Here is a 20,303-nt window from a genome sequence, read left to right on the forward strand (position 1 = left end):
AGCTGTTCCCATGAGATAACCTGGCACACTATGCTAACAAGACCAGCTGGCAGAGATTACTTCCGCTAACAAATTCTGCATCGGCCTATCAAAGATCTTAGACTTTAAATCCACCAACCAATGGCACTTCATAAAATAGGTCAACTTGGCTACTTGAGGGATATTTGAAACCTCTAAATTGAAGGTTTACTTTTGTTTGGCTTGGTCTGTCACAAATGTAGTGTGCCATTATTGAATGACACATTCTTTACTAGGCTACTAGCTACTAACGCTAAAAAGACACGGTTTCAGTATATATGCAAAAGTATGTGGACACCCCTTCAAATTAGTGGATTCGGCTATTTCAGCCACACCCGCTGCTGACAGATGTATAAAATCGAGTACCCAGCCCTGTAATCTCCATAGACAAACTTTGGCAGTAGAATGGCCTTACTGAAGAGCTCAGTGACTTTCAATGTGGCACTGTCATAGGATGACACCTTTCCAATAAGTCAGTTAGTCAAATTTCTGCCCTGCTAGAGCTGCCCCGGTCAACTAAGTGCTGTTATTGTGAAGTGGAAACGTCTAGGAGCATCAGCGGCGAAGTGGTAGGAGACACAAGCTCACAGAATGGGACCGCCGAGTGCTGAAGCGCATAACAATTGTCTGTCCTCAGTTGCAAGACTCACAACCGAGTTCCCAAATTGCGTCTGGAAGCAACGTCAGCACAATAACTGTTTTCAGGAGCTTCATAAAATGGGTTTCCGTGGTCGAGCAGCTGCACACAAGCCTAAGATCACCATGCGCAATGCCAAGCGTTGGCTGGAGTAAAGCTTGCCACCATTGGACTCTGGAGCAGTGGAAACGCGTTCTCTGAAGTGATAAATCACACTTCACAATCTGGCAGTCTGACGGACAAATCTGGGTTTGGCGGATGCCAGGAGTCGGCTACCTGCCCGACTGCATCGTGCCAACTGTAAAGTTTGGTGGAGGAGGAATAATGGTCTGGGGCTGTTTTTCATGATTCAGCCTAGGCCCCTTAGTTCCAGTGAAGGGAAATCTTAACACTACAGCATACAATGACATTCTAGACAATTCTGTGCTTCCAACTTTGTGGCAACAGTTTGAGGAAGGCCCTTTCCTGATTCAGCATAGATAAAGGTCTATACAATGTTGAAGTTTATCGTACAGTGTGGATTTTTTTTTTTTTAGTTGCAGAGCCTTCTGGTCTTTTCATATAGCTGTCATGCTCCTCCATTATCATCACTGTCAGGTGGGGTATACGGTAAGGCAGTTGACTGTGAATCTTCGGCGTACAGTAACCGTGGGTTTGAGGTCCCCTCGCGTCAAGCGTTTATGTTAAGGAGAAAAAAAAGTTCACTGCTGGTCCTCGATGCTCGACTTTATATAATGCATATGTGATGAAGTGGATGATTATACTAATGCATATACAACGTTGTAGATGTACGTTTGGCCTACAAACAAATGGAAGTGTTTGTTACTGCCATTTGAATGCACAATGTTAATCATTGTGCTATTATATCCGGCATGTTGGGCCTATGTAGAATACTAAATAATCATTAAGCGATCTTGTGAGACATTGATTCAGCTTTGATCTAAACTTCACTAAACAAGCACCATTCTGAGAGGTGGCAGAGCATCGCTCCGGGAACATTACAACCCCTGTAGCCTTTGTGTTGGTCTGCAAGAGACACTGTTCATCCAGATAAAAATGTAGTGCGTGTTTCAGTAGCTTAGAATAAGACCGTGCCGTTTTCACTTCTGTTAAGGGGACGCTTTCATGACGAAGTGTTAAGTCACATCCAACTACATCAACATTTGGAATTGGTAGATGCAAGAGTTTGTCCCAGGAAATAATCATGTCCAGCTGGTCTTGTTGTCATAAGGCTAAGTGTGCCAGGTTTTCGGGATGGGAAAAGCGAACATGTGGTGTACTGTCACGCACAACTATGTCAACTATTTTAATGTTGAGAAGTATGGACCCATCAGATTGAGCCATGCCGCAAAATGACCCCACTGTGTGCTGCAATACTGTACGTTTATCACCTTGTGTGGGATGTGTGTTATAGCCAATCAATTCACTGTGGCTCTTATGACTAAACGGTCCTTGGAACGCTGTATTTGATGAATGAGAAGCTCATATCATCGGAGGGAAGTGATTGTGTCCATCGTCGCAAATTTGACTGCTCATTCCCGCCAGTCCATTAGACACCCTGAGCTATTTTTTCTAGCACAAGTGGCTGTCAGTTTAACTAGCCTGAGAGACCCAGGAGGCCAGGCTACGCTAATCGCTAACGCTAAGTAGCCCAGTTGTCTTTTCATTTAGATGGAATTAGCCTGATTTTCCCCCTGTAGCTATGTTCCTATATCCTATTTTGATGGGCCCTTCATTCATGTTAGGCTATGCTAATGTTAACACCTCACTTGGTTGAGATTGGCGATATGAAGGGATGAAATAATGATTCTCTAGTAAATTACAAAAAGTAATATCTAACATGAACTCCTGTGAGAGGTTAGAAGTATGAAAAATTAGGAAATAAAATAATTGGGAAAGTTACTGGAATTTTGCAACCGTGGTTACTGTCCTGATACAATGACAAATGTCAATAATTCTGTTGTTCCTATGTGTTGAGATAGAGAGACACAACATCTCCGTTCTGTTTCTCTCCTAGGCCGTCGGAGAAATCGGAAATGCCCAACACGTCGGAACGCGAGGGGGTCCCCCAAACCAACCACGTCAACAACTACACAAAGAACTCACGCGAACCCCGAGCCAACCTCCATCTCCATGGCGATGGAGTGGTCTTCGAACCTGCCGACATCCAAGAAACCGAGGAGCGCCGTAGCTTCCGGAACGACACACTCAATCCCATCACTTCCAAGATTCCTTCCCTCGGCGGCGGAAGCGTGGAAATTGAAATGGACGCCGTCCCTCCTAGCGGTCTCCCTCCCTTTCCCTCCCTACCTCCAGACTCAGCCTCCGCACCCACATCCGCGCCCCCCTCCAGGGCACCATCACGTGCTCCGTCGCGCGGCGCCTTCACCCTGCCCCCCGGGGCCTGTCTGAGGAACGGGACACCCACTCCGGAACCCAACGGGATGGGGACGGGGACGTACCAGAGGGCCACGCTGCCACCCCAGGTGGTTGACACTCAAAGGCAGGTGCAGAGGAGGAGCGCCCTGGAGCAGGTGGAGCACTGGGTCAAGGTGCAGAAGGCCGAGCACAAAGGGTAAAGGTCACGGGTCACACGTCACACCACTCGTCTAGGTGTTTATCACTGTGCATTCAAATGGCATGTAATTACAAACACATAGACACTCATATCTTGAGTTCAAACACATTGGCCTACTCTTATAAGCATTTCGTTGGACAATGAGTACCATGCGTATCCCGTACATACTCTATTACTAATACAACTTGAAACTTATACACGTGCACAGCATGAGCATTCACACTCGCATATGTTTATTGTGGTGCATATTCAAACGCATACTTTCTCTCACACTCACACACACACACTCTACTAGGTAAGCGATTTCAGTGTTTAGGTATGGTTGATATACTGTAAGTACGCCATAGGGGTCATAGCCAACATCTCCCTCTAGTGGGGTTCTTGGAATAATGTACGCATAGTGTTGTCGCTCAAAGCCTTATAAGGCTTACGTTCAGCACAATACTCCGACCCTGCTAAGCCAGTCAAATGTATATCAGCAACACAAAGTTCACAGCCTTGCTTTTGTCTGACCTCCGACCTCTTCCCTGTTCTCTCTCCCATAGCCCCCCCTCGAGAGGGGGCACCCTCCACCGTCTCAGCCCCCCGACTCAGCCCAAGTTCATCGGCCTGGAGGCCTACCAGACGCTGCCAAAGACCCCCCACCGCAGCCCCCCCGCCGCCGCGCGCCAAGGGGAGTACAAATACGCACAGGACCGCCTCAGCCACTTCCGACTCGGACCCTCAGACCCCCAGGGTACCGGCGCCAGGGATGGGGGTGGCATCGGTGGGCCTGGCACCGTGTGGCAGCTCTACGAGTGGCAGCAGCGCCACCAGTTCCGCCACGGCAGTCCCACCGCCCCCCTCTACACACCTGCCCCGGACTACCCCTTCGGGCCCAGGCCCCCCTCCACGGTGCCCCCCTCGGCCCCACGACCCAGTTCTGAGGTTCCCCGCTGTGTGTCGGTGCCCCCAGACCCCTCCGACATCCTCCCACCGGGCCCGCCGGGCTCCAGGGCCCTGTCCCCCCCACGTAGGCCCCACACACCCGCTAACCGGGTGGTGGTAATGCCCCGGGGGGAGAGAGATGCACTGGACGTGCCGGTAGCTGGGTCCCCCCGAAGAGCCAAGTCTCAACTACTCAAGGTGAGACGAAGGGGAATCAAACTTGAATGTGTCATAGCAGGTTTATGTTAATTTTTCTGAAAGTATTTTGCGGAGGTAATAATGGCAGATTAAGACTGTTAACTGCAGTGTGTGTGGGTTGTGTTGGCCAGGCTGCCACCATCGAGAGACGGTCCATGCCTCCTTCCAACTACATCACACACACGGTCAGCGCGCCCAGCCTTCACGGGAAAACGGTATGGAGTCACACACCCAGTCACAACCCAAGCATGTTGTATTAGATTACGACATGAAGTCAAAGATCCAGTGTTTCTTGAATAACATGGACACTTTGCAATTACCTTAATTTACAGTACTTCTTTACGAGGACATCTATGGGATGTGAATCAGCAACATTCTGCTCCATACAAATTTCAGGTTTCCGATATACACTGAACAAAAATATAAACACAACATGTAACAATTTCAACGATTTTACGGAGTTACAGTTCATATGAGGAAATCAGTCAATTGAAATGTAATTCATTAGGCCCTAATCTATGGATTTCGCATTACTGGGAATACAGATACAATGCATTCGGAAAATATTCAGACCCCTTGAGTTTCTCCACATTTTGTTACGTTACAGCCTTTTTCTAAAATGTATTAAATAGTATTTTTTCGCTCATCAACCTACAAACCATACCCCATAATAACAAAGAAAATGTTTTTTAGAAATTTCTGCATTAAAAATTTAAAAACGGAAATATTACATTTACATAAGTATTCAGACCCTTTACTCCGTACTTTGTTGAAGCACCTTTGGCAGCGATTACAGCCTTGGGTATGAAGTTACAAGCTTGGCACACCTGTATTTGTGGAGTTTCTCACATTCTTCTCTGCAGATCCTCTCAAGCTCGGTCAGGTTGGATGGGGAGCATCGCTGCACGGCTATTTTCAGGTCTCTCCAGAGATGTTTGATCAGGTTCAAGTTCAGGCTCTGGCTGGACCACTCAAGGAGATTCAGAGACCTGTCCCAAAGTCACTGCTGCATTGTCTTGGCTGTGTTCTTAGGGGCGTTGTTCTGTTGGAAGCTGAACCTTCGCCCCAATCTGAGGCCCTGAGCGCTCTGGAGCAGGTTTTCATCAAGGATCCCTATGTACCTTGCTCCGTTCATCTTTCCCTCGATCCTGACTAATCTCCCAGAACCTGTTGCTGAAAAACATCCCCACAGCATGATGCTGCCACCACCATGCTTCACTGTAGGGATGGGGCCAGGTTTCCTCCAGATGTGACGCTTGGCATTCAGGCCAAATAGTTCAATCTTGGTTTCATCAGACCAGAGAATTGTGTTTCTCATGGTCTGAGAGTCCTTTAGGTGCCTTTTGGCAACCTCCAAGTGGGCTGTCATGTGCATTTTACTGAGGAGTGGCTTCCGTCTGGCCACTCTACCATAAAGGCCTGATTGGTGGAGTGCTACAGAGATGGTTGTCCTTCTGGAAGTTTCTCCTGTCTCCACAGAGGAACTCTGCAGCTCTGTCAGTGACCATTGGTTTCTTGGTCACCTCCCTGACAAAGGCCCTTCTCCCTCGATTGCTCAGTTAGGCCGGGCAGCCAGCTCTAGGAAGAGTCTTGGTGGTTCCAAACTTCTTCCATTTAAGAATGATGGAGGCCACTGTGTTATTGGGGACCTTCAATGCTGCATACATTTTTTGGTGCCCTTCCCCCGATCTGTGCCTCGACACAATCCTGTCTCTGAGTTTTTACCCTGACATCCACTGTCAACTATGTGAACTTATATAGACAGGTGTGTGTCTTTCCAAATCATGTCCAGTCAATTGAATTGACCACAGGTGGACTCCAATCAAGTTGTAGAAACATCTCAAGGATGATAAATGGAAACAGGATGCACCTGAGCTGAATTTAGAGTCTCATAGCAAAGGATCTGAATACTCATGTAAATAAGGTATTTCTGTTTAAAAATGTTTTATAAATTAGCAAAAATGTCTAAAACCTGTATTTCGCTTTGTCGTTATGGGGTATTGTTTGTACTGTAGATTGTGAGGAAAAACATTAATTTAATACGTTTTAGAATAAGGCTGTAACGTAACAAAATGTGTTAAGTCAACGCCTTAAAAAAATAGAAAGGGGCGTGGATCAGAAATCCAGTCAGTATCTGGTGTGACCACCATTTACGTCATGCTGCGCGAGACATCTCCTTTGCATAGAGTTGATCAGGCTGATTGTGGCCTGTGGAATATTGTCCCACTCCTCTTCAATGGCTGTGCGAAGTTGCTGGATATTGTTGGGAACTGGAACATGCTGTTGTACACTTCGATCCAGAGCATCCCAAACATGCTCAATGGGTGACATGTCTGGGGAGTATGCAGGCCATGGAAGAACTGGGACATTTTCATCTTCCAGGAATTATGTACAGTTTCTTGCAACATGGGGCTGTGAATTATTATGCTGAAACATGAGGTGATGGCGGCGGATGAATGGCATGACAATTGGCCTCCAGGATCTCGTCACAGTATCTCTGCATTTAAATTGCCATCGATAAAATGCAATTGTGTTCGTTGTCTATTAGCTTATGCCTGCATATACCATAACCCCACTGCCACGATGGGGCACTCTTTTCACAACTTTGACGTCAGCGAACTGCTCGCCAACACGACGCCATACGCGCTGTCTGCCATCTGCCCAGTATAGTTGAAACTGGGATTAATCCGTGAAGAGCACACTTCTCCAGCATGCCAGTGGCTATCAAAGGTGAGCATTTGCCCTCTGAAGTCGGTTAGGATGCCGAAATGCAGTCAAGTCAAGCCCCTGCTGAGGACGACGAGCACGCAGATGAGCTTCCCGGAGTTTCTGACAGTTTTTGCAAAAATTATTTGGTTTTGCAAACCCATAGTTTCATCAGCTGCCTGGGTGGCTGGTCTCAAATGATCCCGCAGGTAAAGAAGCCAGGTGTGGAGTTCCTGGGCTGGCGTGGTTACACATGGTCTACGGTTGTGAGGACGTAATGCCAAATTTTCTAAAACTACGTTGGAGGCAGCTTATGCTAGAGAAATTCACAATTAAATTATCTGGCAAAAATTCTGGTGGACATTCTGGCAGTCAGAATGCCAATTGCATGCTCCCTTAAAACTTTAGACATCTGTGGCATTGTGTTGTGTGACAAAACTGCACATTTTAGTGGCTTTTTTATTGTCCCCAGCACAAGGTGCACGTCCTGCAGCTGTGTAATGAGCATGCTGTTGAATCAGCTTCTTGATATGCCACACCTGTCATGTAGATGGATTATCTTGGCAAAGGAGAAATGCTTACTAACAGGGATTTAAACAAATTTGTGCACAAAATTTGAGACAGTTAAGCATTTTGTGCATATGGAACATTTCTGGGATCTTTTATTTCAGCTCTTGAAACATGGGACAAACACTTTACATGTTGCATTATTTTTTTTGTTCAGTGTAGATACAGATATTTGAATGGCTGCCGTGTTGGTATCAAAAGTTCCAAGACAAAAAAAAAACACTTGGAAAGTGGATTGCGTCCTAATCTGTAAAGTGTAAAGACAACTGGAAACACACATTTTTTTTTTGTCATGTTATTGACACAAGTGTTACTTTAGCCACCACTCCTGCACCCTTTTACTAGCTATCTAGCTCTAAATAACTTTAGCTAGTTAAATAATTAAATAACCTGGCTAACTGTGGGGCGAAACATTGTAGCTAGTTAGCTACTTTACAGCTTTCTTTGCTAGCAAGCGTAACACTGCCTCCAAAACTGGTGTCTCCACTACTATTTACAGTTAGACTTTTGTGATGTCTCCACTTTCCCTAGCGTTCCACTAAGATTGCATTTTTTGAATGTTAATGGCATTGAACTTTTGGTGCTAACATGACCGACAGTTCAACCTAACTATATAGATTCTATACAGCTCTGAGTATCTTTGCTAACCGTTGAGCATTCCCTCCCTCTGTCCCCTGAGGGACACACTACTGTTACACACGCAGCCTGAGGAGCTCACCCTCCTGCTCATTCAGCTCCGGAGGCATCAGGCAAAGATGGCCGCCGCACGCCACCACACGCTAACCCAGCTGCAGCACTTCAACTACACCCCTTCTGGCCCCCACTTCCTCACCACCAAAAACAACCCTCTCTTCTCCGGCCCTTCTTATATGGGGCCCTTCCTAGGCCCCTCAGGCCCCATGGGCCACGGCAGCAGCAGCCAGGTGGGGGCCCCCAGTACGCCTGGTCTTCTTTACCCCACCAATGTGAGCTCAACCTGGGCATGGCTGTTTGTGAGCGTTGGCTGCTCCCCATAGTCCCTTTTCTATGCTTTTTGATTTGTTTCATTATTATAGTGTCTTGCATCTTCAAGATGCCCAGCCCAAATGAGCTTATAAAACACTGTATCCACAGTAGCAAAGAAATGAATCATATACGCATGCAGAAATTATACTCATTCATATACAGTGCCTTCAAAAGTATTCAGACCGTTTTGGATTTCTTCACATTTTATTGTTACAAAATGGGATTAAAATTGAAATGTCATTTTTTTTGTCAACAATCTATATAAAATAATCTCTAATGTCACAGTGCAAGAAAAAGTATTTTAAATATTAATAGAAATTAAATAACTAAAATATAGTATTTCCATAAGTATACAGCTCACTGAGTCAACACATGCTAGAAACAGCTGTGGCGTCGGTTACAGCTGTGATTCTTTTGGGGTAAGTCTATAAGAGCTTTGCACACATGGATTGTGGAATATTAGCCCATTTATTATTTTAAAAAATTCTTCAAGCTCTGTCAAGATGTTTGGGATCATGGCTAGACCAACGTTTTCAAGTCTTGCCATAGATTTTCAAGCCGATTTTAAGTCAAAACTGTAATTTGGCTACTCGGGGAAATCCACTGACTTCTTCGTAAGTGACTCCAGTGTAGATTTGTACTTGTGTTGTAGGTTGTAAAGAAGACTAAAGCAGGTTTTCCTCTAGGATTTTTGTCTGTGCTTAGCTCCATTCTGTTTCTTTTTGTCCTGGAAAAAACTCCCCAGTATTTGCTGATGTCAAGCACACCTACAACATATTGATGTAGCCACCACTATGCGTGAAAATAAGAAGATAGTTACTCCGATGTGTTGGATTCGCCCCAAACATAAGGCTTTGCATTTAGGCCAAAAAGTATATTCCTTTGCTGTGTTTTTTTTGCAGTATTACTTTAGTGCCTTGCATACAAGATGCATGTTTTTGGTATTTTCATTCTGTATATTTCTGTTCTTCTTTTCACGCTGTCATTTAGGTAATCATTGTGGAATCACTTCAATGTTGTTGATCCATCTTCAGTTTTGTACCATCACAGACATTGAACTGTGTAGCTTGTTTTAAAATCACCAGTGTCCTCATGGTAACATCCCTGAGCAGTTTCCTTCCTGTCCTGCAGCTCAGTTCAGAAGGACGACCGTGGCTTTGATGTGTCGGGGTGGTTTAATATACAGCATAATTAAGAACTTAATGTCTGATTTGTTTTTGTTACCCATCTACCAATCACCGCCCTTCTTTATGAGGCTTTTGAAAAGCTCCCTGGTCTTTGTAGTTGATTCTGCGCTTGAAATTCAAAACTTGACTGAGGAATCTTACAGATGTTGTCTGTATGGGGGGACAGAGGAAGACTTAGTTATTAAAAAATCATGTCCACCGCTATTAGTCTATCTAACTTATGTTATTTGTTCAGCCAAATTTTACTCCTGAACTAATTTAGGCTTGCCTAAACAAAGTGGCTGAATACTTATGCAACGACTATATTTTAGTTCTTTTTTTTAATGACTGTATTTATCTAAAAGAAGATAAAAATGTTCTTCCACTTTGACACTTAAGTATTTTGTGTAGATTGTTGACAAAAAAAATGACAATTAAATCCATTTTAATCCCACTTTGTAATGGAATAAAATGTGAAGAAATCCAAGGGGTCTGAATACTTTTGCAAGGCACTGTACATGTATACATTCAAATGAAAAAGAAAAAGAAACTAAAAACTAAACAGAAACCTGCTATTTCAATGATGTAGCTTATCTTGATGCACAGTATCTTCCATGCTTTGAAAACAAAATTTGCAACACTTATTATAATAACCATTTCAGTTTCTCTTCGTCTCTTACCCAGACTAGTTCTGGTTTCAGTTGTTGCATTTGATCAAACAAGACTTTAAGTCCGTAGCAGCCTGTAGTGGGGGTTTTTGCACTCCAAGTTAGGCTGCTGTAGCGCCGGATTGTGTGTTAGCATGTCGTGTTGTGCTAGCTAGCTTCCATGCAGTCATCCCAGACTAAGACTGTCTGGTTGGCTTTAGATACAATTCCATTTTTTTTTTTTAAATCTGCCTGGACTTTGATGTCTCGCTCATTTTCAGTGGGTTCTTTTTGTTTGTTTGTTTGGCTGAGATGTTGCTAGTTTGCTTCAAAGTGGAGCCGTTTTTGGGCTTGTGATCTTGGAGCGGCTGCTTGTAGTGTGCTTCCGTTTTGTATGTGCACGTCTTGCATCTCTGGGGGTATAACATTGAGAAGCTCATAATAAATTAAATGTGCCAATAGATACATTTTCTCTCTCTGTGTGAGTGTGTGTGCGTGCGTGTTTTGGATGACAACATTAAAGTTTTGCCCATTTTGATATTTTACTCATCGTATAACAAGCCTAACAGATGGCAATCATCCAAAAGCATATTCTTGACAATAGGCTTATAATCATCTCGCCCTTAATTCCTAAATCCAATATGGATCGTTAGAGATGATTATAGTAGAACGGACAAGTAATTATTATTACACATCATGGTAGATTTGACGTCAATGAGTAGCGCTATATAATCATATGTATTATCAGTGATTCATTCGGCAACTAATATCCACTCTACAGTTAGATCTATAATATGGAAGCGTATACCTGTCAAAATCCTGTACGCTGCCATACTGTAATGCCGTAAAGCTTTGATTTGACTCTTTTTTTTATCTCTCCACTCCACCCCGAAGGTTGACGATACGTACATGCAACTGAAGAAAGACCTGGAGTATCTAGACTTGAAGGTGGGAACGCTCTCTCTCTCTCTCTCTCGCTCCTCCCGTTTCCATTTTTGTTATCTCCTCATCCCTCTTTCTCCTCTTCTGTTTCTCCCCCTCTCGTGTAGGCCTACTCAAATAGAGTAGGGGGAAGTTGCCCCTAGGCACTGATCTTGGATCTGTTTTGCATTTTCCCCTACGAATGGTTAAGGTTAGGATTGGTGGAGGGGAAGCTGATCATGGATCTGTACCTAGGGGAAACTTCACCCTAACGGCCTAATGCCTGGCCAAAGCTCTCTAACATTAACACACTCACCTTACTACTCGCTGGATGACCAACACACCCTGCATCTCAGGGTAGAGCTGAGAATGACACGGCGTAAATGGGGATGAACAAAACGGCAAACTTGGTAAAAGAACAAGCACACAGGATGTTTTAAAGAAATATATGCGTGGATAACTAGCTTACTAATATTTACAAATGTCGGAGTACTGATGAATAAATGGTGAGCAAACGGTTTGTAAATGCCTAATAAATTGTTTATTAGGGACTCTTAAAGTGTTATCCTAGGAGGTAGCTGGTCCCAGCACAGGCAGCGTGGTCCCCTAGTTTACTGGTGCCAGTTTATTGATATTCTGGCTCTATATAATACACTGAGTGTACAAAACATTAGGAACACCTTCCTAATATTGAGTTGCACCCCATTTTGCCCTCAGAACAGCCTCAATTTGTTGGGGCATGGACTCTACAAGGTGTCAAAAGCGTTCCACAGGGATGCTGGCCCATTTTGACGACAATGCTTTCCACAGTTGTATCAAGTTGGCTGGATGTCCTCTGGGTGGTGGACCATTCTTGACACAGCGTTGCAGTTCTTTACACAAGCCGGTGCGCCTGGCACCGACTGCCATACCCCGTTTAAAGGCACTTAAATATTACCCAATCACCCTTTGAATGGCACACATATACACAATCCATGTCTCAATTGTGTCAAGGCTTTGAAATACTTATTTAACCTGTCTCCTCCGGTTCATCTACACTGATTTGAAGTGGATTTAACAAGTGACATTAATAAGGGATCATATCTTTCACCTGGTCAGTCTATGCCATGGACAGAGCAGGCGTTCTTAATGTTTTGTGTACTCAGTGTACGCTGGAGCTGCTTACCAAGACGACATTGAATTTCCTGAGTAGCCTAGTTACAGTTTCGGCTTAAATTGCTGTCGAGCATTGATCAACAACCAACTTGACAGAGTTTGAGGAATTTTATTGTAAAATTCAGATGTGCAAAGCTCTTAGACTTACCCAGAAAGCTGTAATCACTGCCAAAGGTGATTTGCTGCCAAAGGTGATTTGCTGCCAAAGGTGACTCTAATGTGTTGAGTCAGGGGTGTAAATAATTATGTAAATATGATATTTCTGAATTTATTTTTCAATAAATTTACTAGAATTTCTTCAAAACATGTTTTCACTTTGTCATTATGAGGTATTGTGTGTAGATGGTTAAAAAACATACATTTCAGGCTGTAAGAACAAAATGGGGAATGAAGGACCTGTACATGCAGTGCATTCGGAAAGTATTCAGACCCCTTCCCTTTTTCCACATTTTGTTACGTTACAGCCTTATTCTAAAATGTATTAAATCTTTTTTCCCTCATCAATCTACACACAATACCACATAATGACAACGCGAAAACAGGTTTAAATTTGAGCAAATTTCTAAAATATAAAAACAGAAGTACCTTATTTACATAAGTATTCAGACCCTTTGCTATGAGACTCGAAATTGAGCTCAGGTGCGTCCTGTTGCCGTTGATCATCCTTGAGATGTTTCTATAACTTGATTGCAGTCCACCCGTCTACATAAGGTCCCACAGTTGACAGTGCATGCAAGAGCAAAAAGCAAGCCATGAGGTCGAAGGAATTGTCCGTAGAGCTTAGAGACAGGATTATGTCGAGTCACAGATCTGCGGAAGGGTACCAAAACATTTCTGCAGCATTGAAGATCGCCAAGAACACAGTGGCCTCCATCATTCTTAAATGGAAGAAGTTTGGAACCACCAAGACGATTCCTAGAGCTAAAACTAAGCAATCGGTTGAGAAGGTCCTTGGTCAGGGAGGTGACCAAAAACCCGATGGTCACTTTGACAGAGCTCCAGTGTTTCTCTGTGGAGACAGGAGAACCTTCCAGAAGGACAACCATCTCTGCAGCACTCCACCAATCAGGCCTTTGTGTTAGAGTAGCCAGACGGAAGCCAGTCCTCAGTAAAAGGCACATGACAGCCCGTTTGGAATTTGCCAAAAGGCACCTAAAGACTGACCATGAGAAACAAGATTCCTTAGTCTGATGAAACCAAGGTTGAACTCTTTGATCTGAATGCCAAGCGTCACGTCTGAAGGAACCCTGGCACCATCCCTACAGTGAAGCATGGTGCTGGCAGCATCGTGCTGTGGCAATGTTTTTCAGCGGCAGGGACTGGGAGACTAGTCAGGATTGATTGAAAGATGAATGGAGCAAAGTACAGCGGGATCAGGACACACAGGACAACTACCCTAAGCACACAGCCAAGACAACGCAGGAGTGGCTTCAGGACAAGTCTCTGAATGTCCTTGAGCCCGGACTTGAACCTGATCCAACATCTCTAGAGAGACCTGAAAATAGCTGTGCAGCAACGCTCCCCATCCAACCTGACAGAGCTTTAGAGGATCTGCAGAGAAGAATGGGAGATGTCCTTGTTCCATCGCGCTCTAGCGACTCCTGTGGCGGGCCGGGCGCAGTGCACGCTGACACGGTCGCCAGGTGCACGGTGCTTCCTCCGACACATTGTTGTGGCTGGCTTCCGTGTTAAGCCGGCATTGTGTCAAGAAGCAGTGCAGCTTGGTTGGGTCGTGTTTCGGAGGACGCACGGCACTCGACCTTCGCCTCTCCCGAGTCCGTACAGGAGTTGCAGCGATGAGACAAGACTGTAACTACCAATTGGATACCACGAAATCGGTGAGAAAAAGGGGTATTTGTTTTTTGTTTTTGAAATATGACATTAACAGTTGGTATACAAACGAGTATATTCAAATGAATGGTCAAATTGATAACTTGCTCATAGCGAACGGCAGCCATTTAATAACAGTGGCTCTCCATCTCCTATTTGACGCAGATCAAAAGTTTAGAGCCGTTCATCCTCACGGCTCACAGTGTGCTACTGCACTGCACCGCCGGGCCTCTCGGGCCACTATGGAACGTAAGCACTGTGGACACACTGTATGTGTGTGTGTGTGTGTGTGTGTGTGTGTGTGTGTGTGTGTGTGTGTGTATTTGAGTGTATGTGTACATGTTTACGAGGGAGACCATCCCATCGCTTAAAAACACTTTCTGTGTCCATGGCTGTGTGTGGGCACTGGCTTGGCATTGACCCCTCTGTAACCCCTGACTCTCGGCTCCATTGTGATGTGATTGGTGGTCCTGGCCTGGGATGGCTCTGCAGTGCGTGTGCTGTGGTGGCTATGGTTGGTTCGGGGGTTTAAAAGCTAGCCGGATGCACCATCCTCCTGTTGATCTATCAAACATATCTCCTTGATATATCCCCAGTACAACACAGCATGTTTACCCTGAACCCAGTTGGTTCAGAATATACTCTAGGAATTCCCCCCAAAATATATATTTGTACAAATCTGTATTTCCAACGCTGGGAGTATTGTAAGGAGTAGCCTAAGCAGTGTCTCATTCCATTTTTGTTTGAAAATTAGTTTGTTGTCCATCTTTTTGTGATACAGGGACATGAAAAGCTATGGAGATAAAATATATGTAATCAATGGCATTGTCATGAATGGCGTTCATGCAAAGAGCTTCTTTGTTTCTGTGTCATATAGGCTGCATTTGTCAATGGCTATTTTCTTACTTTCTCTAAGTCATCGTGGTTGGTTCACGGTTGGTTTCCTCATTGTGCTTTCAGTGTAACTTTTTAGTATCATCAACAGCCAATATCCCTACCAGAACAGGGGCCAGTTTATTAGGTACACCCATCTAGTACCGGGTCAGACCCCCATTGCCTCCAGAACAGCTAGAATTCTTCAGGGCATGGAAACGTTGGTCAATTGGTGTCAAGGGAAAACATTCCCCACACCACCGCCACCAGCCTGTACCGTTGACACCAGGCCATGGACTCATGCTGCTTACGCCAAATCCAGACTGCCATCAGCATGACTCAACAGGAACCAGGATTAGTCTGACCAGGAAATGTTTTCCACTCCTCAATTGTCCAGTGTTTGTGATCACGTACCCACTGGAACCGCTTCTTCTTGTTTTTAGCTGATAGGAGTGGAACCCGGTGTGGTCGTCTGCTGCAATAGCCCATCCGTAACAAGGACTGACGAGTTGTGCGTTCCGTGACGCCGTTCTGCACACCACTGTTGTACTGCGCTGTTATTTACCTGTTTGTGGTCCACCTGTTAGCTTGCACGATTCTTGCCATTGTCCTTCGACCTCTCATCAATGAGCTGTTTTCGCCCACAGGACTACCGCTGACTGGATGTTTTTTGTTTGTCGCACCATTCTCTGTCAACCCTAGACACTGTCGTGCGTGAAAAGCCCAGTAGGCCGGCCGTTTCTGAGATACCGGAACTGGCGCGCCTGGCAACGACGATCATACCACGCTCAAAGTCGCTTAGGTAACTCGTTTTCCCCATTCTAACGTTCAATCGAACAGAACCGGGATGCCTGTCTGCCTGTCTGCTTGCTTTATATAGCAAGCCACGGCCACGTGACTCACCGTCTGTAGGAGCGAACCATTTTGGTGAACGGGGTGGTGTACCTAATAAACTGGCCACTGAGTGTACACAGAGCAACACTATTTGAAAATGTATTTATTTTCTGCTCCCAAGGTGGTTGGAAGTCAGACGTTGAAAGAAGCAACGCGACCTGTCAGAGTAGCCGAGAGTGACGTGGACGTGAGTATGAGCAAGAGTCGCAGCAGAGCAGTTTTCCGCATTGCTCACACACACACACACACACACACACACACACACACTCGCTCTTCCTCTCTCTCACCCCACAACCCTCAACAACATTTTCACTCCATCTCTTGTCCCAAAAGGACATTTTTCAGTTTTAGCTTCAAACTTTTCTGGAAGGGTAGGAACAGAGATGAGACTGATGCACTGACAACCATAGACCCTTAAGGGGATAGAGTGAGCGATACAAATGTAATAAATCGAATAAAATAATAATAAAGTAGGAGTCAACTAGGATTTAGTGGGCTATTTACCTCAACTTGAAGAGAAAAATGTATGAGGTCGTGAGTCTTTCAGTTCTATATTAGCACTTTATTTTTTTTGTAAATCAATTTGTTCTCCTTTCAGAGTGTAACTGCTCCAAAAGGAGTTGAAGAGTGTAGACTTGACAAGCTCCGCACGTTTGCCCTTTAACAATTTATAAGGAGGCCGGGGTTTTTCCTATCCGCACTGAATATTTCATGGCGTCAACAAAGCAACATTACTGCGCGTGAAGACATCGCCACAAATAAACGATGCGTTCAGCGGAATGGTGAATGGAACATAAACACTATGCATATGTTTTGTGCCTGCGAAAGATACCATGCCACTTAATCTGGCTATTTTCTCTCCTTTTCTAAACCGCAAGCAATTATTATGCAACTTTATGTAACAGCTTTAATTTGACGGAATAATATTTGTTCACGTCGAGGGGGTGGGTTTGGGATCTTTACCGTCCTCCTGAGATGACCGTTTTCCACAAATAGCCCGCAAATTGAGAAATGAAAATCAGTTGATCCATCCTTTGTCATGTTTGGGGTTTCTTACTGTGTCCCAAATGGCACCCTGTTCCCTATACATTGCACTCCTTTTGACCAGGGCCCCAAGTAGTGCCCTGTATAAGAACTAGGGTGCCGTTGGTGACGCACCCTTAATCTGGGATTAATTAGGAGGACTCAAAAGGGTAGCGTGGGATGTGGCGTATTTGCGTAAAGGGTTTGCGCTGCATAATTATCAGCTAATGAGACAGAAGAGAGGGATTCAGACACACTTACGCAGGTAGACATGCACGTACACACACACACACACACACACACACAGATGTGTGAGAGGGGGAGGATATACATGTACATGGAGGAAAGTGACGCGTGCACACACACACACTGTAGGAAGCCGTAGGAAAGATTGGTCTGTAACAGCCCTGTCTCTCTGTCTGTCTCTCTATCTGTCCCTGTCCAACAGGTTAAACTCAGTCGGTTATGTGAGCAGGACAAGACCCTGAAGGAACTGGAGGTCCGGATCAGCTCACTGAAGGACGATAAGGTACTGACACTTCATCTCTATACTCATGTGTGTCTCACTGCATTTGGCTCCGTTTGAATTTATCAGCCAAGAAATCAATGTCAAGTCAATGTGTGAGGTAACATTTTTTTTAATGATTCCAATTTAAAGGGTTTTATTTTTTTTTTAAATCATCCACTTTGACAAAATTGACATCATTGTGTGCATTTCCCAAGTTGAACTGGAATTGACCTCGACCTTGCTGTCTCTGATATTGACCTCCTAACCCCTGACCCATCAGGACAAGCTGGAGTCGGTGCTGGACGTGTCCCACCAACAGATGGAGCTGTACAGAGACCAGGCGACCCACCTGGAGAAGATAGCCTACCAGCAGAGACTCCTACAGGAGGACGTGGTGCACATCAGGGCCGAGATCTCCAGCGCATCCACGGTGAGATCATCAGACACACCTGAACTTTAAGCCGGAGCCTTACCCATGCCCTGCCCTACCCTGGCCCGGTTGCTTCTGCCAAATTTAAGGCCCCGGGACGAAATCAGAAGTAACGTATTACGTTAGTAAATCCATTAGCTGCTCTTCTGTCTGTCACTGGGTCGCTGCGCGCAGGTCGCTCTGCATGCGCACTGCTCATGACGCCTCGGGGGAGTCTGAGTATCCATAGCAACGGCTCCGCTTGCTCTGCTCAGTGAAGAGACATGAGAGAGCAGTTAGCTGTTAGCTTTCGTCACTCTAAACTCCGACAAAACTCGAGGAAGGTTGTTATTTTTCTGTGGAACGATCTCTCCTTCTCTTGTATTATGACGAGGTTGAAGCACTGTGACTTATGATCTCAGTCAGATGTGACTGTATTGCCTAGTAGAGCACGAGCAAATGACTTCAGAATGTTACTGATCAATTTAGTGATGCCCGAGGCCTGCCCGTACCCTGGTTATTGATGGAAAAAAACTGGTCCCACCCGGGCTCTAACCCGATCTACGTCGGGGCCCGTTGGAGCTCGGGTCGGGTAGCAATCAGCCAATCAAATGTATTTATAAACCCCTTTTCAGCTGATGTCACAAAGTGCTTATACAGAAACCCAGCCTAAAACCCCAAACAGCAAGCAATGTAGATGTATGGTCTTCTGTGTGGTTCTGGCCAACGCATTCCACTGTATATGTTTACGGAAACTCTGTCTTTCCCTGCTGCCTCATGTTATATGTAGGAGATGGCCCGGGCCTGGGAGGACTACAGCAGGCTGGAGAGCTCCGTGGAGCAGTTGAGGGCCGTGCTACAGGCACGCATGAACCACAGCGCCACCCCTCAGGTCAGAGCCGGTACTGCACCTCGGTGCTGTGCAGTGCTGCTGCTCCACTCGATGGGGACAATGTCCACAGGTCTACACAGGCGTAGACGTGAAGAGAACATAGTTGTTATTCACTGTTTTGAAGCGTGTACTGTAGATGGGATGGGTCTACTGGGAAAAGACTGTGTGTGTGTGCGTGTGTGTGTGTGTGTGTATAGCGCAGTAGGAACCAGCTAAGATGTGTGTGTGTGTGTGTGTGTGTGTGTGTAGCAGGAGAAAACAGAGATAAAGCGGGAGCTGTGGAGGATAGAGGACGTGATGGCAGGACTGAGCGCCAGCAAAGCAAACTACAAGATCACAATCGACTCGGTGCAGAACCCAGGTGGGAGAAATCACCAACTGTCCAGACATCCACGCCCGCCCACTGTGTTTTACCATATTTTACTCAATTCAATTCCGATCAAACAACCTTATTCGTCCCCTTGGGGGAATTCCTAACTGCAAAACACTACATGGGCGACAAACGACTATGGTAGTTTTCCATAGCAAAAAGACAAATCTAGTCTCTCCATACTGTGTTACGAAACCAACTGCACCGAACTACCTCCATATCCTAACACTTAACCATGACAGACAAACAAGCACAGAGGTCAGTCATACCTTCATTTGTCGCCTGTGTGTGAATTTGCACTTCTTCATTTGCCTGTGTCTTTCTATTCTCCAGAGAGGAAACTAGTGGCTTCAGTGTCGGACCCTGCAGTGCCTTCGCAGAGCGCGACGCCCCCCGTAGGGGAGGTTAGGCCCCCTCCTCGCAGCTCCTACACGCTGCCTCACAACCCCGTGCCAAAATGGGTGAGTGGCAGTTGAGTTTGTAAATCTGGGGGATGTAAACCTGTACATGGACCACAGTGGGTTAATAATAACAGCAGTTAGTCCTGCCTTAGAGTGGATGTGTTCCATCAAAGTCAAGCTGTCAAAAGTGTGTGGGTTTGGAACTACTGTGCAAAGCGATAACATTTTTTTTAAAGTAAATGAGTTGAGAACACTTGACCTGTGCTGTGAAGGGTCAGAATACATAAAACACATTTAACAGTTAAGCTGAATATGAAACCTTCATAGCCCTGAGTAGAATGACTCTCTTCTAATCAGGGATTGTCTGAAAGCGTTACCAGCTGACAAATCCTTGATTCCTCTCGCTTCAAGGTCCCTCCCCCTCGGGTTTCTTCCTCCAATGAGCTTTGAGGTACTTAACAATAAGTACCAATTGTGACTGACTTCCTGTATGGGTGTGGCTCTGGTACAGGCAGAAGATGAGGCTCCTCCCAGACCACCCCTGCCCAGCCTCTACGATTATGAAGACCCGCCCCCCG

General features: G+C 45.4%; 1 protein-coding gene across 15 annotated transcripts in view; it reads left to right on the forward strand.

Annotated features, from left to right (window-relative positions):
* LOC106561057 (pleckstrin homology domain-containing family A member 7) overlaps positions 1-20,303 on the forward strand; it is a 172,360-nt gene that overhangs the window by 136,207 nt on the left and 15,850 nt on the right. For 9 of the 15 annotated variants that reach the window (XM_014124645.2, XM_014124644.2, XM_014124648.2 and 6 more), the window contains 12 exons: positions 2,673-3,230; positions 3,779-4,358; positions 4,490-4,573; positions 8,336-8,596; positions 11,344-11,397; positions 16,244-16,309; positions 17,594-17,674; positions 17,934-18,083; positions 18,853-18,954; positions 19,204-19,315; positions 19,658-19,785; positions 20,237-20,303. The exon at positions 20,237-20,303 is cut by the window's right edge and continues 128 nt beyond it. In XM_014124645.2, coding sequence (XP_013980120.1) covers positions 2,673-3,230; positions 3,779-4,358; positions 4,490-4,573; positions 8,336-8,596; positions 11,344-11,397; positions 16,244-16,309; positions 17,594-17,674; positions 17,934-18,083; positions 18,853-18,954; positions 19,204-19,315; positions 19,658-19,785; positions 20,237-20,303 — 2,243 coding nt within the window. The remainder of the gene's footprint in view (positions 1-2,672; positions 3,231-3,778; positions 4,359-4,489; positions 4,574-8,335; positions 8,597-11,343; positions 11,398-16,243; positions 16,310-17,593; positions 17,675-17,933; positions 18,084-18,852; positions 18,955-19,203; positions 19,316-19,657; positions 19,786-20,236) is intronic. The other 6 variants (XM_014124657.2, XM_045688086.1, XM_014124646.2 and 3 more) reach the window with 5 other exon arrangements.

The sequence above is a fragment of the Salmo salar genome, chromosome ssa10, assembly GCF_905237065.1.
Source record: "Salmo salar chromosome ssa10, Ssal_v3.1, whole genome shotgun sequence".
Lineage (NCBI taxonomy): Eukaryota > Metazoa > Chordata > Actinopteri > Salmoniformes > Salmonidae > Salmo > Salmo salar.